Below are 22,168 nucleotides of genomic sequence, written 5' to 3'. Positions count from 1 at the left end.
AAACGCACAAGTGTTCACATATGCAAATTGAGGTTTTTAAAGCTGCTTATGTGGAAAAAATAGACACACAATGCTATGCACAAATGATGACAACCACTTTATTTTATTGTGTTTATCTTTATTTATAAACCATTTATCTGTTGTTCATTTTTAGGTGAAAGAGTTCTTGAGCACGTTGTGAGCGATCCGAGCCAGCCGATGGGACGGATTATCACTTTTAAAACAATGAAATTCCTCAACAGTCACGGCTCTTTTTACTATTATTTTATGTTTTTAAATCTAATTGCTATTTTCTTATGTTCATTGTATATTTATCAATCTTATTGTGAAAAATGATGATGTTCTATGTGTCCATTGGTATTAACAAAGACAATAAACTTGAAGTGTTTAAAATATATTTGGTTGGTTTGTTTTTATTGCTTCCTGATAACTCAGCCTTAGATATGATGATGTGTCAGTCTTGGCTTTTCCTCCTGCTCTCTCCAAGCCTCCAGAAGATGTCGCCAGTCTCCATACCAGCAGTCAGCTCTGCTATTTTTGACTGCTCAGCTTTGCCTTTACCTGGTAGCTGCAATAGGATTTGGGTAAATCGACCTGAAATAGCTGCTTTAATTTTCTGTTTTAATTCCAGAGATCAGAATATATAACCAGCTGAAATTCCTGGACTTGTTGAGTTGTTGGTGCACTGAAATGACAAGCACCAGTTAATATTTATAAGGTTTTTCTTTTGTGCGTGAAATGAAAATCCAAAATGAATGTTCATAATCTGCTAAATAAATAAATAAATCAAATTTAAAGTGTAATTAAAAAAGAAAAGATACAAGATGATCCAATTATGAAGCTTGTGTTTTATGAGATCAACACCTATCATCTATCAGTACCAAGCATTAAAAGTGATTTGCGCGTTGTTTAATAAACTTGGTGAGCTGTATTTCCCTGAGTGAACAATAGAGAGCCCATTTGTCAAGTTAAGAGTCTGTTGCGCCACCCAGCACTAACTTTCTGACCTCCGCCCCCCGGGTGGCGTCACGCAGGAGGAGGGATGGCACTTTAAATATGGAAAAAGACACGCTGCGCACAGAGCCTCTCCACGCTTCCACCGAGACGCTTTCTCCAAGATGTTTCCGAGACACGACCTGACCGAGTCCAGCCAGATATGAGGATTGTGCGTTGCGCGTCAAGTTTGATTTGTAGAGTCGAAGAGATCATTCCAGCGAGATAGCCGAAGCTCCTCGCCTCCTTGTTTTTCCACGTTTTTTTTTTTTTTACTCACTTTGAAAGCGCGTCAGCTAGAGTAGGGGAAGATTTCCCAAACACCACGCAGCTGAGACAACTTGAAGCTGACGGAGACGGCACCAGCGTGAAAGACGAACCATGAGTTCCGACAAGAGCAAGTAAGTTTGTGTTCGCTCCTCTTCACCTCTTAAACTATAAACTTGGTTATTTTGGAAACTTTGCTTTGAAAATCGCTTTCCTTAGACTTGGGTCCTTTTCCAGCCAGGTGAAAGCAGCAGGTTTGTGTCGCTCACCAGCTCATTTAAACTTGGATACGTTCAAAGTCTCATGTCACTACAGGGTTTTCTGTGCGTAAATCTTGTCGTTTAGTGTCTTATCTGGGGTTATTTGGCCTCTGGTGCCATACCTTTAGTACTTAGATTGTTTATTAGGCTACGAAGCACGTTTGGACAAAAATTCATTCATTCAAGGGACACCCTTGACTGGATAAGCCACTGTTGCAGTCGCGCTGTGGCTACGAATGGACGGTAATCTATTTTCCAAGAACCTGTCACTATCAATTAGAGAGGAAGGGAGCGCAGGCCAAGTGGCTGGAGATGTGGTGCCCGGGGCATCCTTGTGAATAAAGCTGCGTGTAAGTTTCCCAGAACATGTGGTCTATGAGGTGACACCTTCTAATTCCACGTTCAGCGTGGGCCAGTGTGTGCGTCCACGTTGCGCAATGACACGGACGCCAGAGCAAATGAGCCTTCAGGGTTACTATCAAGCACGGAAATTTCCCTTGTGAGCCTGTTTGCACTTTTCCTTCAAGCACATGGAATTCATCAACTGTTTGGTAAATGTCCTCTGCAGCCAGTACAAGACAATAATTAGATATTAGGGGTGGATAGTAGTATCCTATTGGAATATGTGTTTGATGGGAAACAGTCCCTCAGAGTGACAAGGACTGAAACCAAGTGTAACCTGTAGTAGCATGGGTGGGTGCCATGCCCTCACCTGACAGCAGAAAATGCAAAAAAAAAAAAAAAACACAAGCTGATTCCTGGTTCTTGTGTCTTTTGTTTAGATTGTGACACCTGCTTTGCAACAGAGCCTGGAATTTTCTTCCTCCTCGTCTTTTTTATGTCATTCATTTACTTGCACGACTCTTCCTTTAACTGCAGTCTGAAAGGCTTTCTTAGGCTCTGCTTAGTGACGAGCAATTAGATATCTGTTCGTTTCCTTGTTCGTTCCAGTTTCATTGGTGGAAATTCCAAAAGTCAAGGCAAGCCAGACGAGCAGTCATATAACAACAGTTATGCTGTGACATAAAGTAACCTTGTACTAGTCGGGTGTCCTTTTTTTAAAATATATGTATTTCATGAAGGAAGTCATTTTCAAGCTAAAAATCTCTAAACATACTGTAGCCACAACTTATGCAGTGTGGGGATTGCACTTTCCCCCCCTTTTTTTAAAAATGAATTTATGACTATAATTAATCATTGTGAATGAAAGTAAGTGAATTTATAAATGGAGATTTTCCCTCAAAAGTTTACCTCACATCAAAAGTGCAAAGATGTTTTACTACATCAACTTTTCAGCATCAAAATTCATTTGAATCCACTGAATGACAGTTTTACAGCTACTATTCAATCCTTAAGGTTTGGTGGGTTTGATGCTGAATAGAGTATCACGTTAAGGCTCAGGAATCCTGGCTGCGCTGCCTGTAGTGCTGTCTGTGCTGGGGGGCTCCTGCCCTCATGCGGAGGCACCTACCCTCATGTTAAACCTGGCCGGTGGGATTGGCTGCGTCATTCTGTAAAGAGATGGGGATGATCCCTGATCCCGAGCAGCTGATCCCAGCTCCTCACGCACTGACAGGTTTATCCCGCCTCATGAGGTCACCAAGAACTGAAGCTAAGTGAGAAGATTCACTGCTGTGAAGAGTTTTTTTTTTTTTTGCCTCCTTTAATCAGGCAGCGGAAATGAAAAAGAAGATCAAGAAGATTCTTTACATTTTTTTTTTTTTTTTTTTGCTTCCTTTAATCAGGCAGCGGAAATGAAAAAGAAGATCAAGAAGATTCTTTACAATGATGTGCATCTCGAGACATAAGATATTACCTGCCCTGTGCTGTCATACACAAGATATGCATTTTATTTTGCTTTCATCTACTTTAATCTAACTTGAGTAAGTGATTTGTTGGACAAAGCTGAGGAGCAGATTTCTTATCCTCTCTTCACCCACAGTAGTTGCTTCTTCTTTTCACTCCAACATCCCGCTTAACACACCAGTCACATTCTTTCATTTAGCACCAGGAATGCTGAAACTCTTCTCCTGCATCCTGGATGTCTGTGTGCCACCTGTGGTATGTTTCTCATCATTAGGGTCTCCGTGTCTGAGGCCGCAGCGTGGAGTGATTAACATGGCTCCAAGGACTGACTAAAGCCAGCAGTAAACCTGAAACATGAGCTTACTTTGCTCTCCTGTGTGGCCGACGCTTTTCTGAAGGCCCTCTCGCTGTGTTACATGACCTGCCTCCATGCACACACTGCATGCTGCATCACCGGCAGCTGTGGTACCTGCTGCACAGGGGGGTTAGAGCTGAGCCCTTCCTGGTAAGATCTTGAAGCGTATTTCCCACAGGTATAATAATTGTGCAAGAGTAAATTGAAAAGGCCCCACCCATTTTTCCTTTTTTTTTTATTGAGTGTAAGTGTGTCCCTTTTAGATTGCTAGCCGTTTTCTGAGTGAGCTGTGCTACTTCGTCTGGTTAAGGACAAGTTCTTCACAAAAGATAACAGTGTGACATAACCAGTGCCTTGAGGCTAGTGGTATTTTCTGTACGTTCTGTCCTGGAGGGGAAGAAGAAGAAGAAGAAGAAGAAGAGAGTACAAGCAGAACAGGGAAAGAAATCTGGAGCTGACTTCTAGAGTTTACCCTCTCCGTACGGCACATTGTGGGAACTTTCTTTGTATGCAACAATAGGCAACAAAAGCAGGGTACAGAGGCCAGTGACTGTATTTGAAAACTTGGCACCAAACCGAGCCACTCCTCATCACTTGTTTGATCTAGGAGCTGGTGGCTCAACATTACGTTCGCTATCAGCTCTATACCTCTATCATGCTCAAGGCCTGATATCGTATCCACTGGGGAAATTCAGATGAGCTCGCAGTGCAATCGGAGGAACAAGTTGTATCCTTCCTGACTTTGTTTATTTAGCGTTTTTTTTTCTTCTCGTACACTGCTCCCATCCCCTCATTTGTGGAGCGGTGTCATCTTCAGCTGAGGATTGCTCAGTGGCAAATGTTCAAGTGTTTATTGACATTCTTGATATACATCCTGAGTCAAATATTTATTTTTTTTGTTGTTGAGCGAAACTATTATGATAAAGCAGCTGGTCAGATTAGCCGTGGCAAAAGAACTCCTAATGTGAAACTGACACGCTTGTGTAATCTGAGTACAGTTTGAAGGAAGTAATTAACATATTGGCAAAAACTATTTAAATTTAAAATGTGTGTTGGCACAATGGAATTAAATTGTAGCCTCAGGTTTTTTTTTCCTTCCTTTTTATATTGAGAATTAGTGGTATTGTTTTCTATGTATCTGCTTTGGACAAAAATGTATTCTCAAATTGGGATTTGAAACAAGTTGTAAACCGCCTTTCATAGCCTGGATTAGTCCGCACTTTGCTGGACTGGGGGAGCTGCATTCCTTCCAACCTTCGAGGAAGACTGAGATTGCATTAACAGAAACTCCACGTCATGAAACCTATGAAGGTGTCTTATTAAAAATGACCTTTTAATGCATCTTAATCTGATAAAGATTCCGTGCACTTTATTCCTGCACTCACTAAAGAAAAGGACCTTTAAAAAAAACAAACATGTTCATGTGTGCAGCAGCAGTGTAGGTGGATGAGAAGCTGACATTTTGGTCACATGTGGGTGATTTTCATATTGCAGAAATCCACTTTGCAAGGTTAAGTAATGGGTCATGTTTGGAAATCATTCTGCTGACATCTTTGAACAAAATGTCACATTCAGGCCTGAGTATGATGATCGAATTCAAAAATAAACTCATCTTAATATTATTCTCACGATAACACGTGGTTTAGTGAATTGTCCCACTGTTAGAGGTGTGACAGCTGCAGAATAAGAGGGTAGTGGCCCAGCAGTGCTTCGTAGCTGAATGAGAAGTTGCTGAACAGGAATAATTACCTAGATTGTGTGTCGTGATGACCTGAATTTGACTCTGATGAGTGTAAAAGTAGGATTGAAATGAAAGCATGGCATTGATTATACACCCGAGGGTGTCAAATTTTAGTTCATGTAAAGATTTGACAGCCTCATTTGTACATGAAGTATATTATAGTGTTTCGGATGCCATACAAATTGTTCACGATGTTAGTGGGATTCATGTAAGAAAACATCCTGACTTCATTAAGTACAGAAAGTTATGTAGGACCTGCATTGTTACAAGTATAGTCCACACTGTCATGCATGTTGATCCTTTTTTAAACCTTTTCTTTGTTTGTCCCGTAGAGTGGAGGATGAAGCGGTGTTGGACAGAGGAGCGTCCTTTGTCAAACATGTCTGTGACGCAGAGGAAGTGGAAGGTAAGATGAGTGATGAATTCTGGATCATTATTTTACTGGTAGACGCATCACAAGCTTTAAAGTATCCTTGTTTATGTTCATGTTTTTTTCTTCCTGTCCAGTGTTGCCTGTCAGCTTAAACCACAAAAGAATTCATCTGGAGACACCCAGATGACTTTACTGAGACATTCACATATTTCACAAACCACCACTTAAGCGTGCACACAAAGAGAACCATGTCAGTGCTCTTGACATTATGCCAGGCTGTTGGTGTGTATGTAGGAGCTGCAAGATCCGTTGCTATTCTGCACTGGAGTTTGATGGTTGTTTCCACCTCAGGTGGTTTCTGCAAGGAACCGAAACTGACCCCGGTGAAGTGTGAAAGATATCTTTAAAACCCACAAGAAATGTCTGTGGAATGCATGGTTGAATGCAAAAATGCTTGGTGGCTTCAGCGCTAACTTGGTCATCTAATCCCAGTGTTTGTTAGAGTTTTCTCTCACTGTCTCGCTCTTCTAATTGCTTCCTGGAGACATTAGGTCATCATTTCCGGTACAAGCTCCTGCGTAGGAAGTAGTTGGCATTTATTTGATTTTTAACGTGGCTGAATGACGACATGCTCTATCTCTTCCTGAGAAAGAGATACAGCAGAAAACCACAAATTATCACTGTGTAGTTTCAACTTGAGCACAAGCCAAAAACAAAACAAAACAATGCATTAAACTAGCCTTAAGATAAGCAAACATTTTGTTCCACATCACACCAGTTCACGCAGCCTCCATTGTTTTTGTTCTGCCACTGGAAGACAGGGACTACCAGCAGTCAGGATTAATGTGATTTCCTTTTTAACTGTGAATGTAATCTGATCTGCATTCACCCTATTGTGTTGTGACAGGTCACCACACTGTGTACATTGGTGTGCATGTTCCCAAGAGCTACCACCGAAGGAGACGCCACAGACGCAAGTCTAGCCACAAGGAGAAGAGAGAACGAAGCGAGCAGAGCACGGAAGGATACAAGTCGGATGGGGAGAACGCAGATGATCCGGCTGCAAACGTCCTCAAACCTCTCAGTGAGTTCCCCTGATACCAACTGTGAAATCAAGTTTTAAAAAAAACAAAACAAAAACACCCAGTGTGCAGAGTATAATTCATGGGAGCCCCATTAGTAATGAATAAATCACTCTTGAGATGTTGGGTCAAGTCCAGCAGCACTCTGCAAATTACACCCTACAGGATATCAGTGCTTTGGTAGTTAAGGAGGTAGAGCAGGGAGGGCTGGGTGGGGTGGCAGCCAGCAACAAAAAAATAGAAAAAATCCTCAAGCTGAAACCTACACTCAACTGAATTAATGGAGCAGGGGAGTGGGAACATGCTGAATACTAATCTGAAAATGACACTGGGTTGGCTTAAACTGTGTAAAGTCAACACAAAGACGGGTATTATCTGTCACCTCGATGATTAACGCAGGACTCTGTGGGGTTTGTGAAAAAGGATTCTCAGAAGCTAACAACTAGGTAGGTGGGGAGAAAGAGGGAGTACAACAGGGGAGGCAGAAGTCAAGATGTTACACCAGACAGATAAGTCTGAAGGAGGCCTAACACAAGCTCAGTACTGAGAAGAGCAATCAGAATCTGAAGGAATATCTTCCAACAGCACTAAAAAAATCTAAGTCCAGCAAGTGGATGGAGACGTTCTGAACCCCAAAGCAGTTTCTGGATGTTTTTGTTGATCCTGTCACGTTTTTACTCATTGTTTGCTCATCTTTTCTGACTTAGGCTTTGAATTAGTTTCCATTCTTGACTCCTATCTGCTCCCTGCAGTTCAGCTGAGACGTCCTAGAGTTATTGTCACATGACTCTTTGCGGTAGCAGAGTCAGAAATGTTTTTGTGGTTGTGCTGAGGAGCACTGAATTTTTAGTTTTTTACAGAATCTGGTCAGAACAAGCCGTTTAGTTTTGGCACATTTAGTAGAATGAAGTGATTTGATTAAGTATTACAATTCTAAGCTTGGATTTGGTGAAGTTTTCCAACTGAATGACATGTCACAGACCAATGCCATCATAAAGTTAAAAATCTGTTCTGGCTCTGACAAATATTGTAATTTCGTTTTATTTTATTTTTTTCATGGCAACATGCCTTTCAAAGCCGCCGGTTGGTTTTGTGGTTCAGAGGGCTAAATTGATGTCAGTGTGGAGAATCTTCCTCCTGCTATGGGAAAGCACACCAGATGTCTTTCCCTATATAGAAGCTTAGAAAAGTGGCATGATACTACCATTAATCCCACCATTGTTTTCTAGAGCGGGAGGAATTCTAATTCCAAGCGACTCTTTAAGATAGAGGTCAGTTTGAACGTGCAGGTTTAATGTACCTTAGTTGTGTGTTGGGTTTTTTTTGGTGGGAAAGCATTTAACTGACAGCTTCACGATTTAGCATCAGTGTACAGTAAATACACCATGTAATTGTATGGAGAGCTCCATGTTGTAGCCGTAAGCCTCAATGAAGGCTCTGCACCAGCGTACAAACCACCTGGGTGGTGCGTTTTCCAAGAATCCCAAACATTACAACTAGCGTAAGCAAGACTTGCAATTATCGTACACAGTTGTGGAATTCACCTTAAATGGCACAACCTGGAAACTGGTGTAATGCAGGGGTGTTATCGCTGTGCTTACTGCTGCTGGAGGTAACTGTTAAGGTATCAAAAATAATTTGAAGTTGAGCAGGAGGAAAGACGAGGGATTTGCCTCCCGACTCATCAGGGCATGTGTGAGCAGTGACGGCAGCAGAACAAACCTGAAGGCTGCGATAGGATCAAGGAAAAGTTGTAATTCTACTGATACCTAAAGTTCAGATGAAGCCTGAATGAGCCTCATAATCACCACGATTACATGCAGACCTACAAGGTGGAAACAGTACGAGCTGTGCTGTCGTAGCTGGTAGTGACCCAAGGGTCTAGTTTAAGAAAGACAAGTGTCAAAATCTGTCCCGAATATTAACCAAAATTAAACTAAAATGAATTAAATCATGAGGAGCAACTGTTTCCAGACATACAAAAATTTCTTTGTCAATTAAATGTTTTACGTGAAACTGGAAGACATCATTACACTTTTCATTACAGGTGTCAACATCTGCATTTTTACACTGTTGATCATAACTACACACTGGAACAAACACTTGTGCACAAAGAAAGTGTGCTGATAAAACTTGTGTCCAACATGTGTTTAGTGCCACTGGTTCAGTCTCTCTGCTTTTCCATTATTTTTTTTTCTCTTATTCCATTATTATGTGGCAATAAAACTGAAAGAAAAGGGGGCAATAAGCTAAAATAATGCAACCTTTGCACATGTAGGCTCAAACAAGAGTTCAAAGACACAGCTAGGTTGGCTGACAAGCGTGCACCAAACAACGGGCTCTTTCTGTGGACGTACACCAGTGAAAGGTAAAAGCAGTGGTAGCATAGTTTCGAGCAACACCCTTTAGATAAGGTTAACTGGACCAGCAGACACACCAGGAAACTGCAGAACCTGCCAAAATAGTTTGTGCGACAAGATACCACAAGAAACAGAGTGCCTGTTTTGTAAAAATTTAGTAGATCGTGGTCGTAGAGGTGAATTGCAGGTGGTTTTTCTGTTTTTTTGCTACCCAGCTTGCAGGAAGTGTTTCATTCCCTCTTTGTCCTCATGCAGACTTAGCTACTACTTGACGTTAGGTTGATGCACTTTTCTGCATAATTACATGTGTAATTGGAAGGAAACTGACAAAACAAGATGCTGCAAGATGAACTGTACATTTTAGAATTTGCTGTAACAAAGCATGACTCAGGATGGGACTGCAATATGAAGCATCAGAGGAGAGAATGTGGAGGAATTTACTTTTTCTATACAGGATATAGCAGCTGTTACAGCCTGGTGTAGTGGCACAGGGTTGTTTCACTGCAGACAGTGTACAGCGTGTATATGCAGTGTATACATTAGATGCCTCTGGTATCACCTGGATAAAGGCTCTGGAATGACCAGAATGTAAAGATTTAGTCAGATTTTTTTTCACCTGTTGCATCCTCAACACCGTGGATTTTCTTTGTGCCGGCGTCACATCAAGCTGTCGGTTCACAAGCCCCGCAGCAGACAAGCGCTTGACTAATCCTTCCCCCTCTGACGCTGTAATCGTCTGCTGCACCTCATGCTGCAGAGTAAACCAGCCTGTGTGCTTAGTCATCCGAAGGTGCCACGATAGCTTTGCTCACATTAATCTCTATCTAGATGTCACGGGTCCAATCTGATTGACTCATGTGTGATTCATGCAGAGTTTGTTGGTAACAGACTGTCGGTAAATCAAATTAACACCTTTTTTCTGGTTACGACTAGACATATTTATCTATAAAAGGCAATTAGTTTCAAGTACTTGTTGAACTGATAAGAGCTTTACAAGTGTTGACTGCTTGATAAAGCCTCATTAATGTCATTAAACTCAGAACAATTGCAATAAAATGTGTGTTTTGCATCTATCCCCACTTAAATCCATCAATATTTCACATCCAGCCTGTTCCCCTGCAGAACTACCCAAATCTTTGCAGTCCCAAATTGTTGCCCTTAATTCACCTTGTTGCACTTTCTGTGTGAATGATTCAAACATTTCTGTAAAAGCCAACAGTGTTACTGGTTGTTCATGCATAGAAAAGATATCAGACTGTAAATCAGCGGGCGGCAGGACAGAAGTGGAACCAAACTACACACAGGAGCAGGTTTTGAGCTGTCCACATTAAATGCTCCCTCTAACACACACACACACACACACATGAACAGACTCCTACTTTCTCATCCTACGGTATCTCTGCAGAAGATCTGAACTGTAAACAGTCCTGGAAGGTTGACTGAGAGGTCAGACCCTACTGTATGATGAGCCACTGTTGGGATAAACAGTTTTCTCCTGTCAAACAGCAAACTATTTCAGTGACCCCATGTAAAGACTTTCATGTTGAATTTCTGCCCCTCATTAACCCTTCTTGTGGGGGACATCAGTCATCCATCCAGGGCTCAGTAATCCATTAAGGAAATGTTTGTATTTTTGGACATTTTCGAAAAATATTCTTAGAAATAATTTTATTTACTTGTTGCAAACTGTACAAACAACTCTCCACTGTCTTGCTAAATAAGATTGCTGGTGGACTTGTTGACGCTCTCCTCTCATCACAAGCTGTACCAGTGGCAGCTGCAAAACGGTGTATGGCTGATTTTTAAAAGTGATCGGAGACGTCTGTGCCGAGCATTTAGAAATTTACTGCAACACGGGAGTGCCCTTCAGTAAGTAAATAGTGTCTTGAGATAGCTATCTTCAGAGCTTTGCGCTACATAAACACAGGTTCCTACTTTCGTGCTCACTTTGTAACATGGCACAAGAAACAGTGTGTATATATGACAAGTTTGGCAAAAATAAATACTTTATTAGAGAGTTTTTTTCTTCTATCCTCTGAATTTGTTTTTCACAGTTAGCGTCCACTGTTTTTCCTCCCTGTGGGCTCATTTTTCCGCTGCACCTAAAGTCCTGCACCTCTATGGAAACAGCACAACCATGATTTGTGAAGCGATGTACAGTCCGATATCCTTTCTGTGGATGAACAACCAGCAACACTGGCGACTTTTACAGAAATGTTTGAATCACACACATAGAAAGTAAAGCTTGTCTTTGGTGTGAGCACAGCATGTGGTTCAACTGAGTGCAGTTCAACTGAGTACGCCCTGAGGTTTTGCAAAGTGACTGTTGGTTGCAGCTGAGTAGCTCAGAATTATTTGTTTTGTCTTTTAAGTGCAAACGGTTCCGTTTGGATGAAATGTTTAAATGAGACTTGTAGAATGAAGTGCTTTTGATTAAATGTCACAATTTTAAGCTTGGTTTCGGTTAGCTTTCCAGAGATGAGTAGTTCAAAGACCATTGGAGAGTTGAAAATCTGATGATTCTTTCTGCTTTTACAGTCCCTGGCTTTAATAAATAGTGTGAGTTTGGCATTAACAAACAAAACAGAACAAAAACATGCCTTCCAAACCTGCCAATGTGAGTTGAGGCCTCAGTAATAGAAAAAACGCCTGAAGATGAACATGCCTTACTTTTCTCTTACCTCACAAACAATATTTAAACTGGACTGAAGGCATGATGTGTGAAAATGTCGACGTAGTAGTGTAATTCATATCTAAACCTAGGATCTGATCTGTGGGTAGGCTGACGTGCCCCAAATCAAAACACACACACTCCAGCAGACAGTGCATACAGACAGAGCCCTCCACTTGTTGGATTTTCCGCTGTTTTGCCCTCTATCTAAATCCCCATAATCCTGTTGATTCTGGCAAAACCCGTGGAGCAGTCCACTTAAAAAGTTGTGTGTAACCACAACACAGGCCTGGTTTTCATTGATAACACCAGTTGTGAGACTTGAGAGGTGAATGGTGTTGTGTACACCATGTGGCGTCAATATGTCTTGTCATGTGCAAGCTGGCATGTCAGTGCAAAGGTCCTGTGGTCGTCAAGAGGATGTTTCTGTTGTGGGCGCCTCGTTGGGTGCACTGAGCGGTGATGCCGATGCACAAGATGGGATCCTAAAGCTGTTCCCAAGACACTGATCTTGACCTTCACATAGCTTAATATTAGATCTGCTCGCTACAGTCGAGCAGTACCAACTGTACTATTTTAAAAACAACCATCCTATATAAAGCTTGCTTGGGTGCGCTGCTGCAGGATTAGGAGGTTATAGGCACTGTTACGTTACCAAGGTATCAACCTGTAGAGCCCTGACTTGTGCAGCGTATCAAGAAAGCTTCATCGCACTGCTTAACCTCCACTTTGTCACCTTACTTCACAGTTGCACAACTTTCTTGGAAGTGTTAAACAGGAATAAGTTGTTGTCACGATGGACAACCATTTATATACACAGATACAAAACACAGGAGCCATCCTCGTTGTTGTGTAACTGTCTTTGCTGTAATTTCTGAAAAGGAAGCTCGATCAGATGATAGGCATTTAGAGTGAGTGATGAAATGTTTAGTTTGCTGACGCAGGTCTTGGCAACCTTTCGCAGAAGGAACAAAGTTTTATATGCTGCAGAAAATTTCTTCCTTGTGAGGATGTTTTGTCTGGAAGTTTCTGCTTCCAGCTGAAATAGAAGCTCTTTTTCTGCTGTAATACCATATAAAGGAACTCCTCTTTACCTTCTGTGCATAATTGTATGGAGAGAAAAAAAAAAGCAAGCAAAATGGCCTCTTATGTCTGCATCAGCATTTGACACAGTTTTCAATATGACTCCAGCCTGCAGTTATTTCAAAGACTAAAAATGAGCAATAAACATGTTCTGTCTCATAGCGTGGTGTTTATGTAACTGAATAGTCTATTGCTGTTGGTTGTAGCACTCCTGAGGCTATACAATCCACTGGTATGTCTCTGCCAGTGAGGGATAATGCCTTTACACAAACGATGAGTCCTGTACGTAACAATGTGCAACTCTTATCTCGTGAACTGAATTTGGATTCTTGGAAACTTTATTAGTGACTATGTACACAATTCTGCAGATGCTATTTCTCACGTCTGTTTAATTCCTGCACACCCAACATGAAGGCTGCACAACAATAACATGACCTTATCATGAGTGTAACATTCACGTTTGTTGCCTGTTTCTTGGGCATCAAGAAAAAGGATTGTTGTATTTGTTCCTAACTTGCTTCTTTCTTCCCACAGTTTCTCCAGCTGAGAGGATTCGGTTTATCCTGGGAGAGGAGGACGACGGCCCTCCACCTCCTCAGCTCTTCACCGAGCTGGACGAGCTGCTGGCCGTGGACGGGCAGGAGATGGAGTGGAAGGAGACGGCCAGGTGAGCTTGAACGCCTTAGAAGCCAGACGTGCTCTCTGTCACCCCCGACCCTTCTTTTTACTATAAGAGCAGTGCGCAGAAGCTTCCTGCTTTACAATCACATAAGTGGAACACAATCCCTTATGCATAATCATGTGTTGTACGTGTGGGGAAACAGGCCGCACTCCAGTGAACTCCCAGTTGGCTGTTATCTGATCGAGAGCTGCAGTACCTGCTCTGTGGGACCAGGAAACTGCAGAAACTCCCACATGATCGGAACAAGACTTAATGTTGCAGCTTGCTTTGGAGCACATGAACTGGTTTTAAATGATTCTTTCTGTTGAATGTCCCTAGTGGAAAAAATGTGTATCTGGACTGGTACATGTATATTTTTTTCCTTTATAAAGTTATGATTTTAACTTTTCTGTTTGAGCTAATTAATATAGACTTTATGGCTTGTGTAGTCATAGATCCACAAGTTGGATGTTTGCCTTTCAGTGTGGTCTACATGTGCTGTATTTTTCTTTATTTATTGTCATAGAAGATGTAGAAATTCAAATGAACTGATTTTAGTGTTGCAGATGAAAATATTAAACGGCTGTCGGGCTAAGATCTAGTCATGGAATATTTAGGGGGAGCAAAAACAAAGAAGAAATGATCTGTTGTTGGTACTTTATTAATATCATGCTGGTTTTTATTCTCGCATAAATAAATGCAGTAATGTAGAATATGATTTTTTTATTTTTCATTTGCCAGAATAGCATCAGTTACATTGAATTCATCTCCAAACAGAACTTCCCTGATGTTTCTCAAACTGTTTCAAAAATATTCTACATCTTTCATGGCTCTGGATGAAGCTGCACAAAGTCAGATTTCTGCAATTTTTAATGGTTGTTGTGATTCTAACAATGTTATATAAAATCCAGGGCATGCTGTGGTTAAATTTAAGAATAGCAAAGAAGCACAAAAAGGCATCAAAGTGACTGTTTGTTAGCAAAGAAAGTTAGTATAGTTTCATACCAGTAAAAGATGTGTCAAAGGAGTTTTTTGTCATTCCTGGAGTAATATACAAAAATACAATAAGGATTTTCTTTTCTCTTAGTAGTACTTCTTCTAGTAATTCTTTGTCCCGTTTCGAGAAGAGAAAGCCGGGTTTGCATGAAAGAGGATGTAAATGAACTCCTTAAGGTCGACAGTGTCTCCGTGCTCCCTGCAAGACGGCTGGTCACAGGCGTGTGGACCACAGCCAGAGGGACACTCTATCCCCAGAGGAAACCCCATCCTCAGGCCTCAGGAGAATGGCTCTTTGTAGTGGTGACATGTGAGGCATTATTATTAAAAAGAATCCTTGTCCTGAGTCTTACCTTCGAGGCGAAGCCTATCCGTGGTATTAACAAAGTCTCGTTTCTCCGACTGAGACATGTGTGGTCTGAAAACCCTGAAAGACTGCCGCCACCTTGGTGTCTAGTGATTTATTTTTTATTTCTGTGCTGTCCTGCGTCCCCTATTCTTGCCTCGCGGACTGTGACTGATTCAAAACACTGTGAGGCTGTTTTGTAAAGAAAAGAGAATTCATCTTGTCGCCTTTTGTTTGCAGGCAATATTTGTTCATAAACATAGAAAGCCACTGTTACGTACTTTTATTTATATTCTGCAGACTTTTGCTTTCACAAGAGGAAAACTAAAAATGATAATACACGTTGTGGTGTCCAATGCAGCAGCTCGAGTGCAGAACACCACCAACAACTTTCTTCCTGCTTCTGTGTCCTTTTTATCCTCTAGATGGATAAAGTTTGAGGAGAAGGTGGAGAAGGGCGGTGAGCGCTGGAGTAAGCCTCATGTGGCCACGCTGTCCTTACACAGCCTGATGGAACTGAAAACGTGCATCGAGAAGGGCACAATCATGTTGGACCTGGAGGCTTCCACACTGCCGCAGGTGGTCGGTAAGTGCAGCTGACTGGAGCCAGACACGTTCTTGAAAGTTTTAAAGAACTCAACTTGGTCTTCATCATCAATGCTTGTCTCCAACAGAGCTGATCACTGACAGCCAGATCGAGACCGGCCAGCTGAAGCCCGACCTGAAGGAGAAGGTCATGTACACGCTGCTACGGAAGCATCGCCACCAGACCAAAAAGTCCAACTTGCGCTCTCTTGCAGATATCGGCAAGAGTGTCTCCAGCGCAAGTAGGCTGTTCTCGAGCCAGGAGAATGGTAATACAATAGCTCCCCTTATCATCCTCTGACACCTTTATTTCTTTCGTCTATCCTAACACTCATTTTTCTTTTTCTAATACAACTTTTAACTTCTCTTCCTTCTTGTCTTTTCTTCCCAACCTCGTTTTCCTCCTCTTTTTCTCCCCCCTCTGGGGCTTTATGCTGTCTCTGACTTCCTTCGTCTGGGGGCGTTACAGCACGCAACAACCCCCTTGAGCACCCTGTGCCTTGTTTAACCCCACAAGACCCAGAGGAACCATGTGAGGTCATGAGGAGCTCCAGCATGGGATACCTCTGTAAGTGAGGTCGCAACCCTCCGATTGAAAGCAGCATTGTTGAGACGTAGTCGCATGGAAAACTGGCAGACTCATGTGGAAATGCACAAATATGAGCGGAGCCAAAAAAAAATCCAATACTGTTGAATTCATATTTAATCCATTGTGCTGAAAGGCTACTTGTGTGTTTATTCAGTGTGGAAACTCTCTTGGCTAAACATGTCTTTGGCAGCAGAAAGCTAAATTGTCATAGACTCTGTTATCAAACGCTGTCAGTGACAGTGGATGAGTAAATGGCCTGCATCGAACTGAGTTTACATTCTCACACGTTTGCCAGTAGTTGCCTGAGAGTGTTTCTGTTGACGTGTATAAGCAGCTGACCTAAGACGGCCATGTATCCCAGCCCTTCTCTCTCTGGAGTGTCTGAATGAATGACCATCTGGCATTAGTCTTAAAGCTTAAGCCTTGCCACATTTAGCTAGGTCCTGATGTTTCTGGCACTCTCTGTGTACTTTCCTCTTGGCTTTCTTTTCTCTGACTCATCCACCTTCTTGACTAAAAATGTCCCATCTGAAGCTCTGCAGTCTTCCCCGGCCTCTTTGACCCTAATGGTGTCTCACCTCCCTGCAGGTAGCCCAACGACTACCCACCGAAACCTCACCTCCAACAGCCTGAGCGACTTCTCTGACAAGCCAGAGAAGGATCAGGTAATGTGTTTGTGTGTCTCCGCCGCATTATTGCGTGAGATCACGCAGATAATAAGGCCATTGTGCCGCCATAATGGATGATTCTTTAGGTCTTCAGTCACACAGCAGCTCTGTACAGGCTCATGTGTTGAGCCTCATGTACTGATAGATAACACCCGTGGTGCTCGCCGTCGCGCCACAAAAGCTCACTGTTTTTTTTTTGTGTGAGTTTCTGTCAGCTACTGTACATGTGCAGTTTCTCTTGCTGTCAGGACTCATGATGGAGAAGCTTAATGTAGATTAGCAGATACGCAGATAAAAGATTGCAGCGGCAGTTAAACTATAACGAATGGAGTGATGCACCCGCGACTGTTCATGAAACTGTAGATTTGTCAAAATGGTCGGACCTTTGACATTACATTGAGGCTTTAGTTAATCATCTCCCTGTATGTGAGTTGTTTTTTTTCATCCAGTATTTATGTTTGTTTTTATTGCTAAATCCAAATGAGAACACTGTAGACTTTGGATATACACTGTAGTAAAGTGTGTTAATTGGAAGGCATAAAGTCTAGCTGTGGTTCGGCTCATAATTCTAGGAAAGGGCAGGCACTACCTCTTCCTACCAGCCTGTAGAGATGGCCAAACACCATGTAGGTCACTGCCTTGTTATAGCCATATTCTAACAAATACATTATTAAAATGGTCCGATCTATTACTGATCACACTGTATGTGACAATAAATTGCAGCAAGAGTTTGTGTGCATGCCTTATGACCTGTACTTATTCGCAATTAATCTTACTCTGCTACCCGACATTTTCATTCACTGACTTTTTCCCCCCCTCTATTCTGCCTTGCTCCTTCTGTTCCAACAGCTCAAGAATAAGTTCATGAAAAAATTGCCACGCGATGCAGAGGCTTCGAATGTGCTGGTTGGAGAGGTAGATTTCCTGGAAACCCCCTTCGTGGCATTTGTTCGCCTGCAGCAGGCCGTCATGCTGGGGGCGCTCACTGAGGTCCCTGTGCCCACCAGGTACAGCACTAAACTGTAACTGCTGTCACTCAGGGGGATGTTTTGGTAGCTGTCAAACGTCCATTGCAAACAATCAGTTGCTGACTTCGTGACATCTCATTTTCTTCTTTGTCCTTAGATTTCTCTTCGTCCTGTTGGGCCCAAAAGGCAAAGCAAAGTCCTATCATGAGATTGGAAGAGCAATTGCTACCCTGATGTCAGATGAGGTATGTTATTATCAGGATTATTTCAGCTACAAACTAAAGGTGCCCCTTTTACCCCTTTGTTTTAATATAATTGATGAGATTTTTTTGTCGCAATGGTTTTCTTATAAACTGTAAATAAAGGACAGAAAACACTTTACTACTGTAACACAATACATCTTATCCTCTTTAGTCCTCTGTTGTGAACCAAGACAATAGACATCCTGAGATCTCTTTTGGAATGAGGTGACCAATCCTCCAGACAGTAAAATAACCCATTAAGCTTTTGGCTGGTCCAGTTAACTTTAATAAAGTAGTGTAAGAGGGCTGTCAACCTAAACCCTCCTCTTTGCCATCTGCAGCCAAATCTCAGCTCTCTGGATATTGCTGCATTAATCATCGCAGCAGTTGGCCCGACCAGTCCTGTTGGCAGCCACCAACTTCTAGCTTAGCTGTTAAGCTGTGTGTTGTGAAGTTGTGAGAGACAAATTTGTTTTGGTGTTAGCAGAATATATGTAGTAAAATAAGGTTTGAAAAAAGAACCCTGAAGTCTATAATTTCTCTTCATTATAGGCTTTTTCTGTCCTCCAGTTTTTCCACAGTCTGCTTAGTGTCTCTGCTCTGTACCGTCACTTCTCCAGGGTCAGCCTCTCAGCGTTGTCAGGAATGTTAACAGATAGTTCAGAACATTCTCAATCCTGAGAGCACCTGGCTGGCAATTTCCCACAGGCCTCGACTCTTCCCACCATATCTCGTATGTCAACACAGCAGCGTAGGAAGTGTTTTTCCAGGATTTCCTCGAGTTAAACTTTACCCCCTCAGCGCTCTCGTGACGAACGTGTCACACGTTTATCAGTTGTTTGTGTTTTGGAGTCATCACTTCACATGCTGCCCGGCCGTACTGTGCCTGTTCCACTGATCAGAGGATACGCACATGTTCACACTGTTTGTGTACATTGTGAAAGCTTTTGAGGAATTCTATGTTAGTGGTGAGGTTAGGTGTCATGATGTTACATTACTGTGACAGAAGTGAGTGGGCAGTGTTCTCAAGTGAGCCATTGTAGTTGCGCATTTTGTGTTTCTTCTTCCCGGTTCTGGATAAATAATTTAAGGACATGTTACATGATTAAGCCATAGACTATTTTTTTTATTTTTGAATTTCCACCGGACACCAGAATTAATCAATAACAGCTACATCATCAGGCCAGAGTGAGATCTGGGGGGAAAAAAATGACATTTTTTACTTCAGCCTAATCAAAACTTTAAATTAAATACCAACCTCATAAAAATTAATCAGTGACACTGGTTGGACACTCTTTGTATGAACTGTCAGCTTCTTCCAGTCAATGCTGAATGCTTGGCAACCTTTGAAAAATGGCACCAGTTGTTTTTATAATGGGCACAGCCTGTACCTGGTACAAGGGTAATTAGTTGCTTCTTAATGTTGTGGTTGTGTTTGTTTGCTGGCAGGTATTCCATGATATCGCCTACAAAGCTAAGGACAGGCAGGACCTGCTGGCCGGTATCGATGAGTTCCTGGATGAGGTCATCGTCCTGCCTCCCGGCGAGTGGGACCCCGACATCAGGATAGAGCCACCCAAGACTCTGCCCTCCTCAGACAAGAGGTCTGCTCTAATCCACATAGCCTAATCCAAGTTAATGAAGTCACCCCACATAAATCTATTAAATCTCACTCATGTGTCACATGAACATAAACAGCAGCTGAGATGGACAAAACTCATTCCTGCATTTCACTCTGTTCTTCTAAAAGTGTGAGCATCTAACTTTAACTGAACTGTGGCTGTAAATGACAACTATTGGATGTTAAATGGAAATCCTGCTGTTTAGCATTCAGCTAAGAGCCCAAGTTATTTTAACACAAGTGGAGAAGATTGTACAAAATGAGGGAACTGGCTCAGTATTGTCGGTTATACAGCAAAACCTAAAGTTTGTTACCATAAGCTACAGATTGTTAGGAGCCCAATGAGTCCCACAAGGTGTCGACTTTAGCCAGAGTAGTAGTAGTAGTAGTAGTAGTAGTAGTAATAATAATAATAATAATACTAATAATATTGAACATATAAATAATAAATGAAGATTAGTGTAGAGTGAGTACAGTTAGTATGTGTAATATAATACTAGGCAACACTTTCCATATTACACTAAAATGGATCTGTGATGCCCGTGATGCTTTATTAGAAATAATGGATCTCACACAAATACATGAATGGTTTTTGGTCAGTTTTCTTCTCCATATGCTTTACATTTGGTGGATTATGTGACGTACATTTTTAACCTTTCTAAGTTTCAATACAGTATTTCATGTTTTACAAGGCATATTTGCTGATGACTGATTTACTGATTGACAAGACAAAATATCTTGATGGATTTCATTTCAATTTTTCTTCTTGCTTGAGTTTATTGAAGGCTTGTGGTACGTCTTCTGTTTTTAAAGGAAGAACATGTACGCCGGATTAGAGCCACCTCAGATGAACGGCGACACTCCTCACGATACGGGACACGGCGGGGGAGGAGGACACGAAGTCGGAGAGGAGCTCCAGCGCACGAGAAAGTAATTAAGATTTCACTTTCTTTTAAGAAATTAAGAAATCACATCATCCTCAGAGATGGTGGCTTTACAAAGAAATTTGATGCTTTCTTGTTTAAAAAAAAAGAAAAAAAGAAAAAAGCTTTTAGAGGATGTCATGAGCCTTGTAGACGAGGGTGTTATCATCCAGATTATAAAACATACCTTCACTGATGACAATCAAATACCGTCAGGATTATGAACTAGAAGTCAACGCTGAGAAAAAAAATTTGAGTCTTTGTCTTCCAGTAAGTTTCAAACGAGGAAATGTTCCACACAGAAGTAAAGAACAATGACATCACTTCACTATTGAATAACGCTTTGTTTGTCTTTGTTCGGAACAAGTCTCCTTTCATTGGAAACTTGGACAAAAATATTTCCAGTAATCCTTTTCTTTCCCCACCTTCTGCACATCATCTGTCATTAAACAATCCTGCGCTTGCTAACTTGAGCGGCTCTGTCTTTAAGGTTCTGTGGAGGTCTTGTCCTGGATATCAAGCGGAAACTGCCATTTTTTGCAAGTGACTTCTATGATGCGCTACATATCCAGTCTCTGTCTGCCATCTTGTTCATCTATCTGGGCACGGTCACGAATGCGATCACATTTGGAGGCCTGCTTGGAGATGCGACAGACAACATGCAGGTAAACCATCCGTCCCACTTTTTTTTTTTATTGTGGTTTTTTGACTTTACCTAAACCAAGTGTGCACAATCAAAGGGAAAGCTCACTGAAAATGAAACAATCTCTTAACAAAAATAAACTTGTGGTATCAGCTCTGACAAAGTTAAACACGCCTAAAAGATTGTCCCTCGCCTAGGTTTGACCAGTCATTAAAGCTAGATCTAAACCCACATTGGTCCAGTTGGGGTTCAGGTAGCCCTGGCTTTTAGCTCAGCTTCACTGAGCTCAATCACAACAGTTTAGATACAGCTAATGTACTAAGTTAAATTTGTAGAATGTTATTTCATCATTTTCCAACTGATTGTAATGTTTTACAGCAAGTGGGTTTTTTTTTTTCCTGTGAAAACATTGGCACACAGTAAAAGGAAAAACAAACTGATGTGTTTACTTTGAACTGTCTGAACATTCAAGTTGTGTTACTGCTGACGAAGTTGAAAAAATATGAGCACTGTACATGGAGCTGGATCGGAGTCTGGATTGATCCAGTTTGGGTTCAGGTGGCACAGACTCCTAACTGAGACGTAAATCACAATAGTTCTCATACCATAAAAGACCGTAAATCAGGCACTCTATAGGAGTTATTCCTTCATTTTCAGACTGACTGTAATGCTGAAATTCAGAGCCTTTATTCTGGTCACACACAGTGTTGAGGTTACCAGATTAAAGAGCTGATAAGAACTGGTAAACTGACTCTTATGTCCTTGCATGGCTATAATGTTTCTGCTCTGAATACATGTGTAGCAGTTGTTTCTTCCATTCCTTTTAATCATGGAGCACATTTTGCTTTTCTTTTATTTTTATTTTTTTATTGTAGCCCCACCAGAATATGTTTCCCATGAGTTGGGTATTGTACTGCATTTATTCTGTGTACACC

The 22,168-nt window shown here is 41.7% G+C and overlaps 2 protein-coding genes across 2 annotated transcripts in view; both read left to right on the top strand.

Annotated features, from left to right (window-relative positions):
* Window positions 1-397, top strand: part of dck (deoxycytidine kinase) — a 13,733-nt gene extending 13,336 nt beyond the window's left edge. The window contains exon 7 of the mRNA XM_008276172.1: window positions 155-397. Coding sequence (XP_008274394.1) covers window positions 155-181 — 27 coding nt within the window. The 3' untranslated portion in view covers window positions 182-397. The remainder of the gene's footprint in view (window positions 1-154) is intronic.
* Window positions 398-1,107: 710 nt separating this feature from the next.
* LOC103353282 (electrogenic sodium bicarbonate cotransporter 1-like) overlaps window positions 1,108-22,168 on the top strand; it is a 33,790-nt gene continuing 12,729 nt past the window's right edge. The window contains exons 1-12 of the mRNA XM_008276171.1: window positions 1,108-1,394; window positions 5,755-5,828; window positions 6,703-6,879; window positions 13,526-13,658; window positions 15,420-15,580; window positions 15,669-15,848; window positions 16,757-16,833; window positions 17,686-17,843; window positions 17,962-18,049; window positions 19,496-19,650; window positions 20,481-20,597; window positions 21,081-21,255. Of these exons, the coding sequence (XP_008274393.1) occupies window positions 1,375-1,394; window positions 5,755-5,828; window positions 6,703-6,879; window positions 13,526-13,658; window positions 15,420-15,580; window positions 15,669-15,848; window positions 16,757-16,833; window positions 17,686-17,843; window positions 17,962-18,049; window positions 19,496-19,650; window positions 20,481-20,597; window positions 21,081-21,255 (1,515 nt within the window). The 5' untranslated portion in view covers window positions 1,108-1,374. The remainder of the gene's footprint in view (window positions 1,395-5,754; window positions 5,829-6,702; window positions 6,880-13,525; window positions 13,659-15,419; window positions 15,581-15,668; window positions 15,849-16,756; window positions 16,834-17,685; window positions 17,844-17,961; window positions 18,050-19,495; window positions 19,651-20,480; window positions 20,598-21,080; window positions 21,256-22,168) is intronic.

The sequence above is a fragment of the Stegastes partitus genome, unplaced genomic scaffold (genome assembly GCF_000690725.1).
Source record: "Stegastes partitus isolate 25-593 unplaced genomic scaffold, Stegastes_partitus-1.0.2 Scaffold66, whole genome shotgun sequence".
Lineage (NCBI taxonomy): Eukaryota > Metazoa > Chordata > Actinopteri > Pomacentridae > Stegastes > Stegastes partitus.
This window is presented reverse-complemented; position numbering and strand designations above follow the sequence as displayed.